Raw genomic sequence first — 23709 nt, forward strand, 5'->3', positions numbered from 1 at the left:
GTGGCTATTTTGAGGAATCTCAAATATAAAATATATTTTGATTTGATTAACACTTTTGGTTACTGGACGCTTCCATATGTCTTCACTATTATTCTACAATTAACAAATATATATATTTTTTTAAAGTACAAATATAGAAAAACCCTTGAAAGAGTAAGTGTTCCAAAACTTTTGACCGGTAGTGCATAATTACTGAATATCTCACACGTACATATCCCGTTAGCTTAATAAATTATAGCTTTTTCTTACTTGCAACGCATTTTGAGTATACTGTACATCTCTCACTTATTTTTGTTCAATAATAATTCATTGATGTCTGCAAAGTCATTATTGTCTGCAATATTATTGTACGCTTCTTTTTGTTGTTGTTGATTTGCCTACCTTCATCTTTCTTTTTATCTTGGTTTTGGATTGGGAAGTGTGAACAGTGTTTCACTCCACCTGCTTTGGGGGGGTATTTCCACACACCCCACTTTGCCATACCCTAGGTTTAGCTGAACTGACGCCACTGGCTGTAACTGATAGGACCCCTGAGAATAGAGATTGCATACGTGTGTGTGAAGTGGTCACTATTTCTATATGTGCATGCATACGTTTTTGTACATACCCGTGAGAGAGGGACAGTAGGATAGGGAGTGTCTTGAGCATGTTAGAGTGCATGGAGAGGTGTATGAAGTCTCTCTTACAGTGTTTGTTTGCCCCCTGGTGGTATGCTTTTGACATGACTTCGTGTACACGCACATATGGAAAGTACAGACAGGTTCACTGCTCAGACTCCATATTTGAACTGTGATAGTGGGGCAAAACCACCAATGTGTGTGTGTGTTTTGTGTCTTCCAGGAGTGTGGCCTGAGGGTTCCGATGGCACAGACATCAACGCCCTCATCAGATCCCACAACAGGAAGGTGATCGCTCTGGCTGATGACTTCTGCAAAGTGCACCTCTTCCAGTACCCCTGTGCCAGACCCAAGGTAAGCCAGCCCTGCCCCTGGGCACCAGCCACTTACTGAACACTGCTCAGTGCTACCATCCCTGTACTAAGCGTAGACTGTATATACTATAACATACTGTAATATTTGCTTCCAATCATAATATAATGTGCTGACATGCGTCTCCTTCCTCCGCAGGCACCGAGCCACAAATATAGCGCCCACAGCAGTCACGTGACTAATGTGACCTTCATGCACAACGACAGTCACTTGGTGTCCACTGGCGGGAAAGATACCAGTGTCATGCAGTGGCGTCTGGTGGAGAAGACCCCCTCATTGGTCCCCAGCGACTCTTCCCTCTCTCTGGGGGAGGGGCTCCTGCATAACTCCAACCCCCGCGTCACCATCCCAGCGGTGCCCCTAACGCCCACCCCCACCAAGCCGGCCGTGACGCCAATCGCGACCCCAACTCCGCCCTCCGTCCTCGACCTGACCTCTGACCCCCCAGCGGTGCCCTGCGGGGATACGGCCATCGTCACGCCCCTCCCACCACCCACCGAGCCCACGACCAATGGACGGCAGGAGAGCTCCCCTGAAACCACTCCCCCATCCGGGATGACCCCACCCCGCTCAGAGTGTACCCCACCCCCCTCCCACAGCACGCTGAGCCCCAAGGACAGCCTGGACCCCAGCGATGACACAGCCACTCCTAGCGACGAGGGCCGCCCTTTCACCCCACCCTCGTAAAGAGCGTCACTTGTGATGCAGCCTCGTGCGCTCTCCTGCTCAGCACTCCCCCCTGGAGGCACCTCGATGTCACTGCGTTTCTCAGGAGAAGCGCAGCAGGGTTCAATATTTGCTGTTCAGGTTTCCTTTGTTTTTCTTTTTAGTTTCTTTTCATGCTCTTCTTTTTGTTTTGTTTTGAAGTCTGTGTTAATTGGATAAGAATGGAGGGTGTAAGTGAGACAAGCAGTGATATTAGTGGCTGATGTTTGTTTTACGCTGTCACTCGGCCTTGTGTGAGGAGAGAATGTTGTGATTGTTCTGGGTCGTACGGTTAAGTCAAGTCTGCAGATGACAGCTCTGTGAGAGAGGGACACACAAGCACACAGACGTGCAAACACTAGCACTAATACACAAAGACACACAAAATCACACTCCAACATCACTCCTTGATCAGCCAAACAGATGCAGGATCATTTACACAGTTCAAATATCATTGTAATGTTGCTATCATAGATACTCATATAGTACCTGATACCAAGTATTACTTATGTCTTTATACACAAGTATATTATGCTACGAGAGCCTAGTGCCTCTTCCCTGAGCCTAGGCAGGTACCCCTGGCTAATGCTCACTCCCCAGTCCAGCCCTTTGTCAATACTCATCATATAGTCTTTAGGCTATGTTACCATAGAAACTTAAACCTAATCCTAGCTCAATAATGCAGCAACCTGCAATAACACACCATAGCATACTGTGTGACCAGACACAACCAGTTATACACATGCAGCTAATAGCACACACACTCCATCATTCTGGACTTTCAATCAGGTGTGTGTGTGTGCGCGCGCGCCTGCAGACTGCTTCATGGCAATAAGCTGTTCTCTCTGGTAAGAGTCCCTGCAGGAAACTCATCCATCCAGTCTCGCTGTAAAGGCCAAAAAGGACTCTGATGAATAATGGTCCATAGGATATCCTGTGGCTCATGGACATTATGACCACACTGAACCACCAGCGACACACGTACCCAGGTGACTCTCTCACCTGCTCGCCCTACCTTAAACGTGCTACCATTTTTTTTTAGCGTTTCTTTTCATTTTCATTTAGGATTTAGACCTTTTTAAAAGCTCGTTCTGGGGAGTGTTCCTTCTCTGCTCTATGGACTGAGATGTTTTTAAGATTTTTTTTTTTTTTTTAAGTCTTATGTGTGTGCGAGCTGCCGTTTACACGTTGTGTCATTCCGGAGGAGGGTTTGTCCAGCCCCCCCATTCTGCAGCAACTCAGGACGGGATCACGCTCACAGGAATACACAGCCAACAGAGAGCGAGAGAGACTCTTCTCTTCTACACAGTCTTATCTTTATCCCCTCTGTGGGAATGCGCTGGTACATTTCCACAGACATGGCATAGAGGGGAGAGAGAGGGAGAGAGAGAAAGGCTCTTCTGTTTTTCAGCTGGGAATGGAGGAGAGAGTGTTTTTGTTTTTTTAATGCCTGTCTATGACTATAGGGTTTAAAGGTTTAGCTAGTTATATACAGGATTGAATGATGGAAGTATTTTTCCAGGTTCGTCATTATCAGAAAGAAGAGCGAGGACTGTGTAAAAGGCACGTGGTGTAGATTAATCTTTTTTTTTTATATATATATATCCTCTCTGTTGGTGAGAGATGAGTGAGGGACTGTAAGTAAAGTGCATGTCAGTGACGGTGTGGTAAGATTGGTAGGTGGCATTGACAGGGTTGTAGTGAAGTGGTAAAGACATTGGTAATCCTAGTGAAAGACTGTATGAGGGCATGGTTGTATCAGTGTTATACAAATGTTTTCTAACGTTGTCCTCAAAGATGTAGACTTCCAGCTGGTCCACAAAGAAACTCTTTCTCTTTTTATAATATAATTGTCTGTTTTTTTGGTGTGTGTTTTTCGCAAATCAACAGCTTGTGCAACTGGGAATGCTTTAACGTAGGTAGATTTTGTCCTGTAGTTTTTGTCATGTGGTTCTGTAGTTGTAGTGAACATGCTTCTGAGTGCATAGAACGTGAACACACTTGTTTAACCCCGTACAATATCTCATGACCTCAGAATACGCCTCCTACAATGACAGGTGTCAATGTATGACTCGTACCCTAGGACAGGGGTGTATGACTCATACCCTAGGACAGGGGTGTATGACTCATACCCTAGGACAGGGGTGTATGACTCATACCCTAGGACAGGATTGTATAACTCATACCCTAGGACAGGGAAGTATGACTCATACCCTAGGACAGGGGTATAGGACAGGATAACTGATACCCTAGGATAGGATTGTATGACTCATACCCTAGGACAGGGGTGTATAACTCATACCCTAGGACAGGGGTGTATAACTCATACCCTAGGACAGGGGTATATAACTCATACCCTAGGATAGGATTGTATGACTCATACCCTAGGACAGGGGTGTATGACTCATACCCTAGGACAGGGGTGTATGACTCATACCCTAGGACAGGGGTGTATGACTCATACCCTAGGACAGGGGTGTATGACTCATACCCTAGGACAGGGGTGTATGACTCATACCCTAGGACAGGGGTGTATGACTCATACCCTAGGACAGGGGTGTATAACTCATTCCATGGAGGGCCTAGTGTCTGCTGGTTTTTGTTTTTTCCTTTCAATTATGACCTTGACAACCAGGTGAGGGGGAGTTCCTTACGGGTAATCAGCGACCTTAATTCACCAATCAAGTAAAATGGCGGAGCGAAAACCCACACACTCGGCTCTCAGTGGAAGGAGGTTGACACGTGCCCTAGGATATCTGGAGTCTCTCCAGAACACTAAAACCCCTGTTTACAGGGCGCCATGTGGTCTTGCTAGATCTTCCCATCCAATAATTGTCAATTTTGTACATTCAGGTGTGGCTACTTTATGTATATAATGGTATGCCTGTGTGTGTGTGTGTGTGTGTCTGGTTTATTCATCTTGAGATTATACAGGTAACTGCCAAAATAAAGGAAACGCCAACATAAATTGTCTTAATAGGGTTTTGGGCCACCACGAGCCATAATCGCTTCTATGCACCTTGGCATAGATTCTAACAGTGTCTGGAACTCTACTGAAGGGATGCGACACCACGAGAATTGCCTTCATTTGTAGTTTTTTGTTGATGACGGCGGTGGAAAACGCTGTCTCAGGCGCGCGCTCCAGAATCAATTGGGTTGAATGAGACGGCCATGGAATTTACATTGTTTTCGTGCTCATCAAACCATTTAGTGACCCCTTGTGCCCTGGGGGGGCATAGCCATGGTAGCCATGGTAGTCAAGATAATGGCCAAAATTATACGTTACCCTAAGTATATGTTAATTGCTTAATTAACTGTGTGGAAGTACCTGCTTTCAATATATTTTGTATCCCTCATTTATTCAAGTGTTTCCATTATTATTTTGGCAGCTTCCTGTAGATCCACTGAACCATTACTCAGTGCTTTCTTTCACCACTAGGAGGCACACTGCAGCTCACCCGCAGGCCAAGCATGTACATACATATGCAGTACAGTGTGGAATAATAGCTCTTTGAGTCCTCCTAAACTATGGTCCCAAATGTGCTCTTCTTCCCCTGGCAGGTGTTATGGTGGGACAGTGAACTGGCATTGAGAGTGCCTCCGCCCGCAGTCTATCTGGGGATGTCGCTCCTCTTGTTATTCAAGGATATTCATGGCCAACTCATCTCACCCCATTTAGGCTCTGTAGTGGTCTGCCAATCAGAGTCCTACATCAGATATGTCCCTTGAATGTTGCGCTGACAAATTTCCTTGCCATAATGAGGGGAGTGGGGGGTGAGGTGAGTTTTGCCTATGTTGGTTTAGGGGAGGGAAATATTTTCTTTTAAGGTAGGGAGGGTTAGTAAGGTGCGGGAGATGTGGACACCAGGGCATCCTATGTACTGGGCCCTGACAAGGATCTGATATTTTTGAGAGACCGAGCGGTTCATTTATGTCTATTCAACCAATCCATGTTTTGAGGGGAATTTTTCTGAAGGGCTTGTACAGAATCATGTTTTCAAGTTCGATGGGCTAGTATCCAAAACACACAAAGGGAAGCGAGTTTAAACACAAAACTCCTTGACTGGTCTGAAACCTCATCCCTGTGAATGTATGTCTAAGTGTCCTGGGGGGGGGGTTGTCTTCCCCCAACACTCCTCTGCAAAATGGCTGGCACACCCATGCCAATCGTCCTAGGGAAAATTGAGTGGGCATATATGTGTGCCCACTCTGATTATCAAGTCTTTGGGTTGGGGGAGGGCAAGGACAGGTGCAACCTTTTGTGATATTCAGAATAAACGGTCATCACCACCCATGATGATGGTGATGATGTTGAAATGATATAATGTTGGTAAGATATGACTGACAAATGTTTCACATGACAATGTTTGAGCCAATCTGTCTCTCATGCATTCCTGTCAATAGACAGAAAAATACTGAAGATAAAAAAAAATAGAAATAAACATCTCAAAAAAAGAAAAGCTTTTATGTTTGAGTATTTTCCCCACTCAATTTCCACTGATTTCTATGTTGATCTTGGTCTGAATGTTTTGTGTTATAAAAGGGCGTAACTACAGTAAATAATTCCAGTATACTCATTTAATTGTCACTTTCGTCACTATCATCTGAGTTTGAGGAAGTTGAATCCTTCCTCAAACATCTCTCCGTCCCTGAGCTTGTTTGTCTGGTGTTCTGTAAGCGATCTGAACCCTATGATACCTATTCTGGTGTGTGTGCGTGCGCATGAGGTTATTCATCTCACTGTCTTCCCTAGTTGATTCTGGATGTGTCTGTCTATAGTTTGGTTCGTACAGTAAACAGAGGTTTCTGGCTATGGTATTCGACTGTGTGGGTAAACCGAGGACTAGTGCCATGCTGATTTTAAAATGTCAGGAGGTTCTTGCTGACTGACACTTAGATAAACAGACCCACAGACTGCCAGGAAGCCCACACGGAGGAGCAAAGACTGCTTGTCTACCGCAGTGGAGGGAAGGATGTCCCATTTTTAGCATCTTGATTCAGAACAACGCATTTGCAGTGAGTGTGTGTGTGCCTACATAGTGAAACACTGATGAAATGACTCCTTTCACAATTGCATTTCAGACCTGAGATTAGTGGATTGAAAACTGTCCTCTGACTTTATTTCATGTGACTTTACATCATCAAAGTTGTGTATATTGCACTTTTTTTTACAAACACATCAATGAGTCACCAAATGCTAAACAGCAGATCGGACCACAAGCCCTCAAGTTACTGTCGGCTGATTTCACAGATCCTTTCTCCATCTGTCTTGCTCTCCTTCCTCTGCCTGCCCGTGGAGTTATTGGCCCCTGGAGTCAGTTCTAGGCATTGCAGCGGTCCTGATAGCAACACGTCCAGCCCGGTCGAGAGCAGAACTCAAGCCTAGCACAGCCCTTCTCCCCAGAGCCTGTAGGAGGAGACCCAGAACATAAAAAGATGCAGTAGGATCAAGGATTTTATAGGAATATGCAGCAGGATCATGGCCTTAAAGGCCCAGTGCAGTCAAAAATGTGATTTTCCTCCCGTGTTTTATGTCTACTGCATGTTTCCACACTGAGGTTGGACTAATACTGTGATGATGCCCTTTTAGTGTAAGAGCTGTTTGAAATGTCAGCCTGTTTTGGTTGGCTTGTCATCACCAGGCAGTAAATTAGTTAATAGACCAAACCTCTCTGCCATTAACAGCTAGTTAAAAATTCCCCCCTTCCCTTCTAAGATCACTCCCAGACAGTATTAGCAAAATTGAGAAATCGCTCTTTGGTAAGAAGCTATTTTTGACCATGTTAATTGTTACACAGAAATAATTTGACATTGAGACAAATGGCTGCATTGGACCTTTAAATCAGAAGACGTAGTAGGATCAAGGACTTTACTATCACAAACACAGTTTGATTCAATAAGACTTAATGTTAGGTTAAAGGTGCACTATGCAGAAATCGCTCCCCCCTTCCCTGGTTGCTAAAATTCTAATGGTTCAACCTAATTTTAGTGTGTGACAAAGCAAGCAAGTATAGTGTAGAGAATCATTGTACCATTCAAACTGCTGTGAAATATATTTTCCACAATAAAAAATAAAGTATTTTCTTTCAGCTGTTTTGAAGCTAGTGGACAAAACGGAAAGTAAGTAAAAGACGCAAAAACGAAACTTAAGAACGGGAAGCATAGAAGTAGCGCACAATGAACATTTCTATGTGATTTCGGTCGGGTCGCCCAAAAAGTTCCATATTGCAGCTTTAAATATTTCTTCACTCATGTTTTCATATCCCCAATTCAATAATTCATTATGTCTCTGATTTTGTTTGATCAAAAGTCCATGCTATTAGTTACCCTTTTGAAGGTCCAGATGGTGTGTTTACTGTTGTATTATGCAAGTCAATAGCATGATGGGTATATCTTACATTTACTGTCATCAGTTGATCAAAAGAGTCAGCCTTGCCTGTAACAAGTAATATCGCTCAGTCCTGGGCTGTTTCTGAAATGTCACTAGCTGTCAAATCCTTGCTTCCTCTGTTCTTGTTTCCTCAATTCCTTGCCTCCCTCTCAAAAACTCCAATGAGCTTATGGGAGAGCGAGAGAGATGAGGAATTGAGCAAACAAAGATGAAGGTTTGACAGCTAGTAACATTTTCAGACACAGCCCTGGTATTGCAGGGCCAAATGAAGGACTACAGTGGTGATACTCACTCCTGATGTAGCAGGCCTGCTGTGTTTTGCTTGAGCACTGTAGGAGCTGGTTCCTCAGCATCAGGAAGTCCTCACCGTAACACTCAATGTTGTAGTCCGCTATGGGAAGGGAAGGAAGAGATGTTCAGAGTTCATTCTCATTAGTGAATACAGTACGTTTAGGCTGGTTCAAAGATCACAAGAGGCATGGTTACGTCACAACCTACATAAGGACTTGAATTTGATCTGAGAAAGTATTACAATCTCATGCCAGCACTGTTGTGAATGATGCAGAGCGGGAATTCAGTAATGTGAGTGTGCGTGCGCTGTACTTGCATTTGTGTGTGCGAGCTGCTGTGTGTACGTGAGTTTTTGGGTCGTGTGTTTGACCTCAAAATAACCAAGAAAGGAGATCTAAGGGAGTAAAAACTACCTCAGGATAATGTTGGTCAACACCAGGGAAAGTGTTCAATCACATCATCCTATATAAGTTCAGGAGTAACAAATGTATTAAACAAGTCACATAATACATTGCATGGACTTATTCTGTGCGCAATAAGAGTTTAACATGCATTTTGAATGGCTACCTCCTCTCTGTACCCTACATATACAATTATCTGTAAGATCCCTCAGTCGAGCAGTGAATTTGAAACACCGATTCAACCACAATGGTCAGGGAGGTTTTCCAATACCTAGCAAAGAAGGGCACCTCCGCATCGAATATCCCTTTGAGCATTGTGTTAAATAAAAGGTTTGATTTTTTAAAAGTTATTATTTACACTTTGGATGGTGTATCAATACACTCAGTCACAACAAAGATACAGGCAACTCAGTTGCCGGAGAGGAAGGAAACCACTCAGCGATTTCAACATGAGACCAATGGTTCCTCCGTGACGTAGTTACAGTTTTTACTTAAATCGTCTTGAAAATCTATGGCAAGACTTGAAAATGGCTGTCTAGCAATGACCAACAACCAACTTGACCAGCGTTTGAAGAATTTTTAAATGCGAATAATGTACAATCCAGGTATGCAAAGATTTACTCAGAAAATCTCACAGCTGTAATCGCGGACAAAAAGTTATTTGAACGTATTGACTTGGATGTCAAAATGTATGTAAATGAGACATTTCTGTATTTCATTTTCAGTAAATTTGCAAACATTTTTTTTTAAGTACCTTTTCATTATGGGGTATTGTGTAGATGTGTGAAAAAAATATATATAGTCCATTTTGAATTCGAACTGTAAAAACAAAATGGGAAATAAGTCAAGGGGTATGAATACTTTCTGAAGGCACTGCAGGTCCGACAGGCATGCTTACCGGATCATTCAAGAAACAACAGGCACACAGTGAACCGGAAGATCTGGACTTTGCGGATGACCGTGAATGCTCCACTGTCTCACAAACACACAAAATCGCAGGACAAGTCTCTCCTCTTGCATGCAACATCAGCTTAGATCGGACTTCAAATCAACATCAACTGATGAAGAATGTGAAAGCAGGAATCGGTAAAGCCAGAACAGCATAAAAGCTAAACCAAAGACTGAGATTTCTAATAAATGTGAAGGCCATCTTCCTTAACGGGTCTAAGACATGGAGAACCACCAGCAGCATGCTCTGTTAAAAAGTACAAACATTCATCAACCAATGTCTCAGACGCTTACTTGGAATTCACTGGACATATACCATCAGAAACATCTGACTGTGGGAGATCACAAAACAAGTACCTATTGAAGCACAAATGAAGAGGAGGAAGTTGTGCTGGTTAGGCCACACTAGTTAGGCTACACTAAGAAGAAACGTGCATCACCAAACTAGACTCTTACCTTTAGCCCACAAGTTAAACGCAAGAGAGAAAGGCCCATGACCACTTTCATCTACACCTCCACCTGCATCTTCACAGAGCAAGAAATTAAGACTGAGCCACTGATATGGCAACAATAACAAGGGCAGAAAGGATTGGAAGCAGCTCGGCAATGACCTATGTTCCGCAAGGAACGTAGAAGCACTAGCCAAGTGAAATAAGTGTGACTTACCTGTGCACAGAGGGAGCAGCAGAAGCAGGACCAGGTAGGCTCTCATTGTTGCTCTCAGCAGAGGAGTTCTCTTAGCAATGGGAGAAGTCTTGAGGTTGGAAGTCTGACATGACAGGTCGAGAGCACCCCTGCTTTTATACTGTGTCATGTGCTCAAGACAGGAACACATACACCCACGCAGTCACATGCACTCAAACAGATGCGGCGGACACACATTGTATGTCAAGGGTTGGATGAGGGGGGTACATTTCAGGATTAAAGAATGGTGTCTAAAATGTGTTCCATGTAAGGACATGGTGTCTTATTTCATCACATGACTGTTGCATTATCCGTTGGAGGCTTGGAGCACTATAATAAGACTTCACCACTGTTGGTTGGCCTAGCTCATTGTTGACAAGCAACACTTTGTTAATAACTATCGTGAACTAACATTAACTATGTATAGATCATGAATATAACTATCTATAACTGTTGATAATACATTGTAGGACATACTGTATGGATATTAGTAATGCATTAGCAAATATGTTTCGATCGAATAACCAGTGGTAATCTACGAAAACTCATCACCCACAGCATTAACTAAGGGGTGGCAGGTAGCCAATGGTTAAGAGTGTTGGGCCAGTAACCGAAAGGTCGCTGGTTCGAATCCCAGAGCCAGCAAGGTGAAAAACAATCTGCCCGTTCTGCCCTTGAGCAAGGCAGTTAACCCCCAACAACAACTGCTCCCGGGGCACTTCTCTGATTCAGAGAGGGTTGGGTTAAAGACACATTTCAGTTGAATGCATTCAGATGGGCAACTGACTTGGTTTTCCCTTCCACTGACCCTTTGGTAGGGCATATCTTCAGCAGCTCAGAATTGTGACCACTCACACAGGGAAAGAACTAGGGCAACAATGGCTCTTTAAATATGTCATTGAATGTATAGATTTTATGGGGTTGTAGAAGTTCACCTCTCCCACGTCATAGTCCAGACACACGCTCCCCCTCCTGAGGCGGGTCCAGGGCATGGTACAGGCGCTGTACTGGCCCCCATCCCTCAGGGCCATGGGACCAGAACCCGTTTGAGAGAGAGAGAGCCATGAGGACGCAGTGTTGAGGTTCAGAGTCACTGGGGCTGGATGGAAACACAAACACGGGTATGCTATACAATTGACATTTTAAAGTGTGGTACTCGAAAAATGTCTATTGATCTGTTAATGATACATTTGCTCTGGTCTTGTACTCACTGTATTTCACCTTCTCTCATATCTTGAACCTCAGGTCGCCCAGGTGTTGGGCCACGTCTATCAGTGCCCCTAATACAGGCTTTGGATCCTGCAGTGTACAATTGGCCCTTGTGCAATTAGAACGTGGACATAAATAACCTTTCCTTTAGCCGATACTGCGCCACCTTTTTTTCTACATGAGGTGAAATCCTCGGGACTAATCTAAAACTCACACAGGTTCGTTAAAAGTGGGGCATGGGAACAAACAGGCCAGGTATAATACAAACATGTCATTTATTCACAAGGACTACTCGTACTACTATTTAAACCCTTTTTTTTGTTGGCACATAACTACCTACATTCCATTCATTTGTATGGGTTACCTTCAGACGAGTCCCGTGGCACTTGTGGGGAGAACACCATCGTGTCTGTGAGAGTCTCATCTCTCCATAGAGTGGTCATATTAGTTTTGTAGGGGAAACCATTCGGACGCTACAGACGTGTTTTCGGGATGTCTCATGGTCTGACAAACACCGCTGTGGCTCGGCCACCTTCCGCCATAGATGCGGAAGATAGCATCTCTAGCTTAAACGTTCTTCTTTTGCTCGATGAAGGCCGATGCCGAATTCAACTGTCTCGTCTCCGCTGACCTCCTGAAATCCTTTCTTCTCTCAGTCTCTCTCATCGTTGCAGACCTCCAACCAGAATAGAAGAGCTGCTGTTTTCTCGGGCCTTCCACACTTCCTGAGGGAGGATCCATCCAACTTCATCAAGATCTGTCAGGTGTTTGTGTAACTACTATACGTTATCAATTTTCTGTTTAGGCACACGCAGCCCTGATTTTTCCCTCTCATAAGTGAATAAGCTTTATATCAACATTGGTAAATAATTTAGCTTATTCTAAAAATACCATATGTATTGGAACTAATCTACTCAGGGCTATGTGTACATTAGTAATTGGTTATTTTTGTGTTACGCTGTAGCCCACTGACCCAGGAGAGCAGAACACAAAGGGGGTTGAACATCGGTGTACCAATCAGGACTGTAGATGGTGGAGAAGATGCGCTTTTGATCCGAAAGTAAAGTGCTTCTCTCACTCTTTCCCTCTCTCCTCAAACACACACACACTCTCTCACACAGTCACTCTCTCGCACTAATACACACTATCTCTCTCATCCTCGCGCTCTCTCTCGCCGTCTGTCTCACTTCTAACCAGAATAGAAGAGCTGCTGTTTTACTCGACCGTCCACAATTCCTGGCGCAGGATCCATCCAATGTATCTGTGTGTGTAATCTGTATCTGTTTATCTCTCTCTCACTCCCCATCACTCTCCCAGGCTCTCTCTCTAACCCTAACCCTCTCTCTTTCATTCCATTTCTGTGTCTTTCTGTTATAATGTGATCACATGAATGAATTATATTTTGAAGTCAATCATGTTGCTTCGAGTCAAACTTGCGATTGATGGCATCAGGAGAGTTACCATTGAAAGTCTGCCAGAGACTGTGGAAGAACTGCAGTCAATACTGAAGAGCAAGCTCGATTTGGAAGGTGACGTCGTACTTTAATTCGAAGATCCATTATTTGAAAATGAGCTACCCTGAAGGTAATGCTTAAGACGTCACCTGAGCTTTCAGACAGCGGCACTTTGGACACTGGCAGTATTTAGTTGTTATCAGACTCTCTCTCACCTTCCTACCGTGCACAGCAGTGGCCCGAGCCATGTATCTACCCCACATTTTAACAATGATGTTGAATTGAAGCTCAGACATGGAAATGAGGATTATGGAGTGGATCCCTTTTGCCAGTCTCCAAGAATATGAAGACAGAAATTCTTGACAAAGTAGCAGGTGTTATGTTTGACGTCAACCCATTCCCATCACAAATACAAGTCGAAGGTGTTGCCAAAGCTCTGGTGGAGAAACACCCATGCCTGAAAAAGCCAGGACCATTTATGCGGTTGGTCTGCCTGGAAATTCAGCCTGAACTTCAATATGGGAACTATTGTCAGACGTTGCACATAACAGGATGTCCTGAGCTTACGGTGAATTGTAACAAGAGGTCAAGGGTTGATGGCAAAGACAAAAAAGAACATTTTTAAAAAAAAAATAAACAAGCGATCAGAGGTGAATTTCTGGCCAGATATTCCTCAAGCAAAAACAACAAACACTCTAGAAGAGGAGAGAAACCGCTTGCTAGAGGTGAAAAAGACCAAGCGGATGAACTGCTGATGGGAAACACGTTTGCCCTACTGAGAAAGGACATCATTCAGGATGAGCCACTTGCATCTGATGTGAAAACCAGATGGCCAGCTTTGTTTACAGAGAGAAAGGTAGACGAGTGTCCCCCTTTTCAAACGGGCTGTAGCGTTACAATCCCTTCCCACCCAACAATTTGTACAGTTTGTTGCATATATAGTATGATAACTATTTCTTCACATCTTGCTCTATAAATGTCAATGCAGAATTCAACCACCTTGTCTCCGCTGACCTCAATAAATCCTTCCTCGCTGGACAAGCCCAGATTTCCTGGAGTTGTACAGAGCACGGGCTCCAACAATGGCCGAACATCATAGTCTTATACGTTCTCTTGATCAGAACACAAGTGTCTCTCTACCCCCATCCCCTCTCTCTCTCTCTCGCTCTCTCACACTATCTCTCTCGCTAATACACACACACTTTTTCTCTCTCTCATGCCGTCTCCCTCACTAACACCCTCTCTCACTAACACCCACTCTCTCACTAACACCCTCTCTCTCACTAACACCCTCTCTTTCATCATTTCAGAGCTCCAACCAGAATAGAAGAGCTGCTGTTTAACTTGGCCCTCCACACTTCCTGAAGGAGGATCCATCCAACTTCATCAAGATCTGTCAGGTTTTTGTGTAACTTCTATAAGTCCTTGGTTTTCTCTTTGGGCACACACAGGCCTGATTTTGCAATCTCACACTCCTTGCTTGCTGTCCAATACGTAAGGTAATTAATAAGTGAATACATTTAATCTCCACATTGGTAATTCATTTAGCGTATTCTAACAACACGATAAGTGTTGTGACTAATATATTTCAGGGCTATGTGTACATTAGTAATTGGTTATTTTGTGTTGTCCTGTAGCCCACTGATCCAGAAGAGCAGACCACAAAGGGGCTGAGCATCAGAATACTAATTGTGACTGAAAATGGTTTAGAAAATGCATTCTTCAAGGAAATCATCTACGATGTAGTGATCTTAGCACACCGTCCTCCCAGAGCTGCGGTACGTCCCCAACGCCTTTGCCGTTATGATGGGTCTTCTCTATGCCCTATACCATAAAGTATATCTTCAGATGCCATCATGAGCCTCGGTATAGACAGCTGCTCTGCAAGGGTTCATGGCCTGTGGAACACGTTGTGCCAGTGTACTGTTTAAGGACTCCTGATTGAACAGAAAGACTGTATAGTTACACACACCTGACAGATATTGATGTAGTTGGATGGATCCTAAAAACGGACTAATCATTTTTTGACCATCCACAGCATTATGGACATCTGCTGTTGCTATAGAGAACTTCACTGCACGTTTAAACTGAGCGCGTTCTTGTTCATACTCCTTATTTTGAAAATGGTGAGAGCTCCAAAAGTACAAACGCTATCAACAATCTTTTTTACAAGCTAAGTTGAGTCAGTTTGTGTGTCAATATTGGTTTGGTGTTTGTAACTGTAACGGTCCAAGAGCATTGGCATGTCCAAATAACTCCCATTGAAATTGAACTTTTGTGGAAATGTATTTATAGTTTTTCTATTTTTTGCTTTTATGCTAACTTAAAAACGGTTTCAGTTCAAAAACTATACACAATATATATATATATATATATATATATATATACAAAAGTATGAGGACACCCCTTCAACTTAGGGGATTCGGCTATTTCAGCCACACCCGTTACTGACAGCTGTATAAAATTGAGCATACAGCCATGTAATCTCCATAGACAAACATTGGCAGTAGAATGGCCTTACTGAAGATCTCAGTGACTTTCAATGTGGCACCGTCATAGGATGCCATCTTTCCAACAACTCAGTTTGTCAAATCTTTGCCCTGCTAGAGAAGCCCCGGGCAACTGTAAGTGCTGTTATTGTGAAGTGGAAATGTCTAGGAGCAAGAACGGCTCAGCCGCAAAGTGGTAGGCCACACAAGCTCACAGAATGAGACCGCCGAGCGCTGAAGCGCGTAATGCGTAAAATTGTCTGTCCTTGGTTGCAACACTCTTACTACCGAGTTCCAAACTACCTCTGGAAGAAACGTCAGCACAATAACTGTTCGTTGGGAGCTTCATAAAATGGGTTTCCATGGCCGAGCAGCCGCACACAAACCTAAGATCTCCGATTTGGTGGAGGAAAAATGGTCTGGGGCTGTTTTTCATTGTTCGGGCTCGGCCCCTTATTAAGGGAAATCTTAACGCTACAGCATACAATGACACTCTAGACAATTCTGTGCTTCCAACTTCTTGCCAACTGTTTGGGGAAGGTCCTTTCCTGTTTCAGCATGACAATGCCCCCGTGCACAAAGCGAGGTCAATACAGAAATGGCTTGTCGAGATCAGTGTGGGAAAACTTGACTGGCCTGCACAGAGCCCTGGCCTTAACCCCATTGAACACCTTTTAATGAATTTCTGACCTCACTAAAGCTCTTATTCCAACATCTAGTGGAAAGCCTTCCAAGAAGAGTGGAGGCTGTTTTAGCAGCAAAGGGGGGACCAACCAATTAATGCCCATGATTTTTAAATGAGATGTTTGACGAGCAGGTGTCCACATACTTTTGGTCATATAATGCAGTATCACAAAGCTACATACCAGCACACTATTCCACACTGTTCTGTTTAATCAGAACAGACCGATTTTATTGGATCATCCACATTCCTGCTGTTCCCAAGAACTTTTAAATTTAGATGATCCAGCCGATCCACGCCCTTTGTTTATTCTCCTTATATTGTCTTTTGTAGCTGTGCTCTCCAGCAAGTAACAGAAGAGCATGTTGAACTGTGAATTACCGAATAAGACATCATGCTTATAACGTTTTAAAAGTAACATGTTTAATTTGGAACGCCATGGTAAAGATGTACTCTCATTGGTCAGTTTACTAGGTACACCCATCTATTAGCGCGTCGGACCCCCTTTGCCTCCAGAACAGAGTCTTCGGGGAATGGATTCTTCAAGGTGTGGCATTCAAACGTTGCTCAATTGGTATCAAGAGACCTACCGTGTACCAGGAAAACATTCCCCACACCAGTACACCACCACCACCAGCCTGTACCGTTGACACCAGGCAGGATGGGGCCATCGACTCATGCTGCTTACGCCAAATCTTGACTCTGCCATCAACAAGAAAGTCAGACCAGGCAATGTTTTTCCACTACTAAACTGTCCAGTGTTGGTGATCATGTGCCCACTGGAGCAGCTTCTTCTTGTTTTTAGCTGATAGGAGTGGAACCCGGTGTGGTCGTCTGTTGGATCTTTTTTGTTTGTCGCGTCATTCTTGTTAAACCGAAGACACTGTTGTGCATGAAAGGCCCAGGAGGCCGGCCGTTTCTGAGATACTGGAACTGGCGTGCCTGGCACCGACGATCATATCACACTCAAAGTAGCTTAGGTCACTCGTTTTGCCTATTCTAACATTCAATCGAACAGTAACGGAATACCTCAACGCCTGTCTGCCTGCTTTATATAGCCATCTGACTCTGTCTGTCTGCAGGAGTGAACCATGTTCATGAACTGGGTGGTGTACCTAATAAACTGGCCATTGATTTACAATATATAACATTTTGTTGGTAGCAAGAATTTTGTATAATAATTTAAAATGGATTGTTGAATCAATCGCTGTTTTGTATATCAGTTCATAAACCAAGTGCCATGGGATTGGACAATCGAAGATGTCTACCCAACTTTTTTGTAACCTGTGTGGCGCAGCTGTCAGTGTATTTGTCCTCAAATGGAACGGGTACATGTTTTTAGTCATGCCAATTTTAAGCATATTATTTATTGTAATGTGTGACCGATTGGTCGATTCAGTCTTATGTAGCAACATTTGAAATTGTGTTTTTTACATTGGATAAAAGTAGTCTTCAGACCCCCTGATTTTTCCACATTTTGCTACTTTACAGCCTTATTCTAAAATGGAAAAACAGCTATTTTCAGGTCTCTCCAGAGATGTTCAATCGGGTTCAAGTACAGGCTGTGGTTGGGCCACTCAAGGACATTCAGAGACTTGTCCCGAAGCCACTCCTGAGTTGTCATGGCTGTGTGCTAAGGGCCGTTGTCCTGAACCTTCGCCCCAGTCTAAGGTCCTGAGTGCTCTGGAGAAGGTTTTCATCAAGGATCTCTGTGTACTTCTGCTTCGTTCATCTCTCCCTCAATCCTGACTAGTCTCCCAGTCACTGCCGCTGAAAAACATCCCCACAGCTTGATGCTGCCACCACCATGCTTCACCGTAGCTGTGGTGCCAGGTTTCATCCAGACATGACACTTGGTATTCAGGCCAAAGAGTTCAATCTTGGTTTCATCAGACCAGAGAACCTTGTTTCTCATGGTCTGCGAGTCTTTAAGGTGCCTTTCGGCAAACTCCAAGTGGGCTATCATGTACATTTTACTGAGAACTGCCTTCCGTCTGGTCACTGTACCATGAAGGCCTGATTGGTGGAGTGCTGCAGAGATGGTTGTCCTTCTGGAAGTGTCTCCCATCTCCATAGAGGAACTCTGGAGCTCTGTCAGAGTGACTATTGGGTTCTGAATCACCTGACGAAGGCCCTTCTCCCCCGATTGTTCAGTTTGGCCGGGTGGCCAGCTCTAGGAAGAATACTGGTGGCTCCAAACTTCTGATGCTTCCGAGTCTTATAGCAAAGGGTCTGAATACTTATGTGTCACGGTTTTCATGTGGTGAAGGAGAGTCGGACCAAACTGCAGCGTGTATATTGCGATCCATGTTTATTTAAACAAACGTAAACACGACAAAACACGAACAGTACAAAACAATAAACGAAACGAAAACAGCCTATACTTGTGTCAACTAACACAGCACAAGGACATCAAGACACTCAGGACAATCACCCACAATACAACCAAAGAATATGGCTGCCTAAATATGGTTCCCAATCAGAGACAATGATAAACACCTGCCTCTGATTGAGAACCACTTCAGACAGCCATAGACTCTCCTAGAACACCCCACTAAACTACAATCCCACTAAGCTACACACCACATACAAAAACCCATGTCACACCCTGGCCTGACCAAATACATGAAGAAAAACACAAAATACTTCGACCAGGGCGTGACATTATGTAAAAACCTGTTTGTCATTGTGGGGTATGTGTGTAGATTGATGAGGACATTTTTTCATACATTTTAGAATAAATCTGTAACGTAGAAAAAGTCAAGGGGTTTGAACATTTGCTGAATGTACTGTATCATACATACACTACAGTCGTGGCCAAAAGTTTTGAGAATGACGCAAATATTAATTTCACGAAGTCTGCTGCCTCAGTTTGTATGATGGCAATTTGCATATACTCCATGTTATTTTATGGAGAGTGATCAGATGAATTGCAAAGTCCCTCTTTGACATGCAAATGAACTGAATCCCCCAAAAACATTTCCACTGCATTTCAGCCCTGCCACAAAAGGACCAACTGACATCATGTCAGTGATTCTCTCATTAACACAGGTGTGAGTGTAGATGAGGACAAGGCTGGAGATCACTCTGTCATGCTGATTGAGTTCAAATAACAGACTGGAACCTTCAAAAGGAGGGTGGTGCTTGGAATCATTGTTCTTCCTCTGTCAAACATGGTTACTTGCAAGGAAACACGTGCCGTCATCATTGCTTTGCACAAAAAGGGCTTCACAGGCAAGGATATTGCTGCCAGTAAGATTGCACCTAAATCAACCATTTATCAGATCATCAAGAACTTCAAGGAGAGCGGTTCAATTGTTGTGAAGAAGGCGTCAGGGCACCCAAGAAAGTCCAGCAAGCACCAGGACCATCTCCTAAAGTTGATTCAGCTGCGGGATCGGGGAACCACTAGGACAGAGCTTGCTCAGGAATGGTAGCAGGCAGGTGTGAGTGCATTCTGTATGCACAGTGAGGCGAAGACTTTTGGAGGATGGCCTGGTGTCAAGAAGGGCAGCAAAAAAGCCACTTCTCTCCAGGAAAAACATCAGGGACAGACTGATATTCTGCAAAAGGTACAGGGAATGAACTGCTGAGGACTGGGGTAGTCATTTGCTCTGACGAATCCCCTTTCCGATTGTTTGGGGCATCCAGAAAAAAGCTTGTCCGGAGAAGACAAGCTGAGCGCTACCATCAGTCCTGTGTCATGCCAACAGTAAAGCATCCTGAGACCATTCATGTGTTGGGTTGCTTCTCAGCCAAGGGAGTGGGCTCACTCACAATTTTGCCTAAGAACACAGCCATGAATAAAGAATGGTACCAACACATCTTCCGAGAGCAACTTCTCCCAACCATCCAGGAACAGTTTGGTGACGAGCAATGCCCTTTCCAGCATGATGGAGCACCTTGCCATGAGGCAAAAGTGATAACTAAGTGGCTCGGGGAACAAAACATTGATATTTTGGGGTCATGAACAGGAAACTCCACAGGCCTGAATCCCATTGAGAACTTGTGGTCAACCCTCAAGAGGCGGGTGGACAAACAAAAATCCACCAGTTCTGACAAACTCCAAGCATTGATTATGCAAGAATGGGCTGCCATCAGTCAAGATGTGGCCCAGAAGTTAATTGACAGCATGCCAGGGTGGATTACAGAGGTCTTGAAAAAGAAGGGTCAACACTGCAAATATTGACTCTTTGCATCAACAATATTACTTCAGTATTCCATAGTAACATCTGACAAAAAATATCTAAAGACACTGAAGCAGCAAACTTTGTGGAAATTAATATTTGTGTCATTCTCAAAACTTTTGGCCACAACTGTACATTCTTTGAAAAAAGGTGTTATCTTGAACCAAAAAGGTTATTCGGCTGTCCCTATAGGAAAGCCCTTTGAAGAACCTCTTTTGGTTCCAGGTAAAACCCTTTTAGATTTAATCTAGAACCCTTTCCACAAAAGGTTCTACATGGAACCTGAAATAGTTTTACCTGGAACCAAAAAGGGAACCCTTTTGGAACTATTTTTTTCTAACTGAAATTTTATTGAACATACCACCAAAAAGTAGGGAATTCATGACACATTCTCTCAATAAATTAATTAACAGGAAAGTGCCCCAGACAAAGTTTCGGAATACACATTGGTGTCACAGACATCACTGTCACCACTAGAGTCACTGTGACAGACTTTACCAAGGCAGACACTTCGGTGAGGGATCGTAAAGTAGTATCACCAGAAAATATCCTTAGTGAGCAGGTGTCACAGTCACAAACACCTTCTCAGGGCAGATACTCAGTACTCCAGGGTTAGTGCCATCGGAGTTAAGGCAGGGAGAGAAGTAGGGGAACAGTCTTTCTGTGAACCTCTGTTCGAACATATAGATGAGTGACATGTCACTGGAGTCATAGAAGGACAGCTCTCCTTTCTCATAGTCCAACTTGACCCTGACATTCTGGGGTTTCCTACTCAGGACCAAAGGGGTACCCAGGGGGGAGGTTCCAGCGCTATACTCCTCCCCGTTCCACAGCCCCATCGCCCAGATCCCACCCTCTGGGCTGACCATCACATTGCCCTTCCTGGCCACACCCTCTTTGGCCACTCCCAGGGTCCAGGCCTTCTTAGGCCCCACCTCCACCTCCCAGCTGTGAATGCCTGAGTAGAAGCCTTCAGAGCCCAGCACGCTCACTGAGCTGTCGAATCGCTCCGCGTTATCAGGCACAGGCTGGGACGATCGTCTGTCACTCACCTCCAGGAGGACCCCAGAGATCAGTAGATCAGGGTGGGCTGAATTCACATCCAGGGTCACAGGGGCTGAGACAGAGGGAGTGGACAGGTTAGTTGGACACCAGGTCAGATACATGGATGTTATGGCTGTATGAACAGAACATGAGTCAGCAGTTTGTCATTCAGGAATCAGAACATTCATCAGTTTTATTGTCAGTAATCAGACTAGCTCAGAACGGTGACATTTTATTGTCACTTCAGTCGTGATTCATGGCATGAATGACTGACACTGGAGCCTGGATATTGTACTATAACGTTTAGTAACTGATCATTTCTCTGCGTCATTGAAGCAAGTCAATGACCTCAAATGCGTGGACAGTTGCTTATAAAACTTTGTACTCACTGTATTGCACCATCTCTTGCATTTTCTTCCAGACCTTGAACCTCAGGTTTCCCAAGTGTTGGGCCACGTCTATCAGTGCCCCGATACAGGCTCTGGATCCTGCATTGTATACTTGGCCCTGAAATGACAGATAGTGCAGACATTGCATGATAATAGTGTTGGTGACTGATCAGATACTTGACTATTGATGATCATTGTAATGTTGCATACCTGTCTTTCAAGTCCTTGTACATCTGAAACAAGAACACATGTGGACCTCAGTACAGAACAATATATTTGTTTGGGAAAGCCTCAGTACAGAATAATATCTTTGATTGAGAAAGCCTCAGTACATTGAACAGTTGTGACATGCAAAATAAAGTGTGACCTGTAGAAACGAGATGTCATCGGTCTTCATCTTGGTCTGTATGTCTGAGATCCTCCCTGGGAGTGAGGTCATGTTGCTGGCAAGACGGGCGATCCTCTCGGTCAGTAACCCTGTCTTCATCCCTTCCTCCTGTTTCAAAGCTGCCAGTCTGGCCTCCTCCTCAACTCTCAGGAACTGGTGGAGGTTCGCAAACTCACTCTTGATCTGTCCTGCTGTGGTTTGGGCCTGGGTCTGGAAGATGGAACAGTAGAGTAAGATAGATATCGCATAGGTGCATGTCTATGTAACATCTTTGTAATAGGCCTATCTTTGTAATATTGTGGAATTTAGCTAGCGACATACCTTGATGTATTGTGCTGCACACTTTCTTGTGACTCTCGCTTGCTTTATGTCCAGTTCCAGTTTCTCAGGAAGGTTGTAGATCAATGAAGTGATTTCCCTCTGGGTAGATAATGGAAGAGAGTGGGGATAGTGGTGGAGAAGTAGGGAGGGGTAAGTAGAAAAATTATGGATCGAAGTAAAAAATACTTTTGGTTGGTAGATTTGGTTTCTCAGCTATCCTGTACTGGTACTTTTATCTAATACCAAATGCAACTCGGTTAGCAAGAGGAAAAGACTGCAAGTAGATCTGTCTTCCAGCTGTAGCACAGTACCTTACGCCATTGCGCTTCCTCCTTCACTGGCTGGTGTTTATGCTTGGCATGCCGCTCGGTCTCCACACACACAGCACAAACAAGTTCCTCACATTCCTCACAGAAAAACCTGAGCTTCTTATTATGTCTGGCGCACACCACAAGACCCACTGCTCTCCCCCCACTCCCCTTCTTCTCTTCTCCCTGCAGGTAGGCCTCCACTATGTTCCTCAGTTTCATATTAGACATTGCGGGCTGGATATTGTCTATGGAATTCCTTCCCCTGCAGACTGGGCACTCGCGCTGCTTTTGTTGAATCCTTGTTGGTGTTTCCAGGCAGCTGCAGCAGAAGCTGTGTTGACATTTCAGATTCACTGGGTCCTGGAAGAACTCAAAGCAGATGGGACAGCTGAGCCTTTCCTCCATAGCTGCTGTAGGTCCCTGCTGGGTCATCCTCTTCCTCAGATGAAGTTAGGTAAAGGCCAATCTCTTCAGAGTACAGTATGAAATAGCGACTGTACATGTGTCATTACAACCGTGTCCTTTATCCCTTTCTATTCCTGTTCTCCAACCCACTACAGGGACGCTAGGTTTAAATTGCTATCTAATACAATTCAGGCCCTACCTGCGATCAAAGTTTATCCAGCTTATCCGGTTCATTCCAGGACAGGTAGCAATTAAGTAATTCCTTTGGCACATGTTGTTGTATCTCAAGTACTGTTACTACCTCAGTCTTTCAACAACAAAAACCCAACAGAAACATCCAAGCTGTCATATATAAAAGATACAAAGTACACCGCAGTTTAGATGCAGTCTTGAAGGAACGTTTGATGAAAATACGGTTTTA

At 44.1% G+C, this 23709-nt stretch overlaps 2 protein-coding genes across 5 annotated transcripts in view; one reads left to right on the forward strand and one right to left on the reverse strand.

The window, feature by feature from the left end:
* LOC118401252 (echinoderm microtubule-associated protein-like 4) overlaps positions 1-2913 on the forward strand; it is an 81523-nt gene extending 78610 nt beyond the window's left edge. For all 4 annotated transcript variants that reach the window (XM_052477552.1, XM_052477546.1, XM_052477549.1 and 1 more), the window contains 2 exons: positions 841-971; positions 1128-2913. In XM_052477552.1, the coding sequence (XP_052333512.1) occupies positions 841-971; positions 1128-1676 (680 nt within the window). In that variant the 3' untranslated portion in view covers positions 1677-2913. The remainder of the gene's footprint in view (positions 1-840; positions 972-1127) is intronic.
* Positions 2914-18537: 15624 nt separating this feature from the next.
* On the reverse strand, positions 18538-23428 carry LOC118361897 (E3 ubiquitin-protein ligase TRIM35-like). Its single transcript, XM_035742121.2, has 6 exons — positions 22884-23428; positions 22573-22671; positions 22231-22461; positions 22074-22096; positions 21864-21981; positions 18538-21547 (listed from the first exon to the last, which is right to left on the reverse strand). The coding sequence occupies exons 1-5, from the start codon at positions 23313-23315 to the stop codon at positions 21936-21938; spliced, it is 831 nt and encodes a 276-aa protein (XP_035598014.2). The 5' UTR covers positions 23316-23428; the 3' UTR covers positions 18538-21547; positions 21864-21935.
* Positions 23429-23709: the final 281 nt, after the last annotated feature.

The sequence above is a fragment of the Oncorhynchus keta genome, chromosome 2 (assembly GCF_023373465.1).
Source record: "Oncorhynchus keta strain PuntledgeMale-10-30-2019 chromosome 2, Oket_V2, whole genome shotgun sequence".
In the NCBI taxonomy this organism is placed as follows: domain Eukaryota; kingdom Metazoa; phylum Chordata; class Actinopteri; order Salmoniformes; family Salmonidae; genus Oncorhynchus; species Oncorhynchus keta.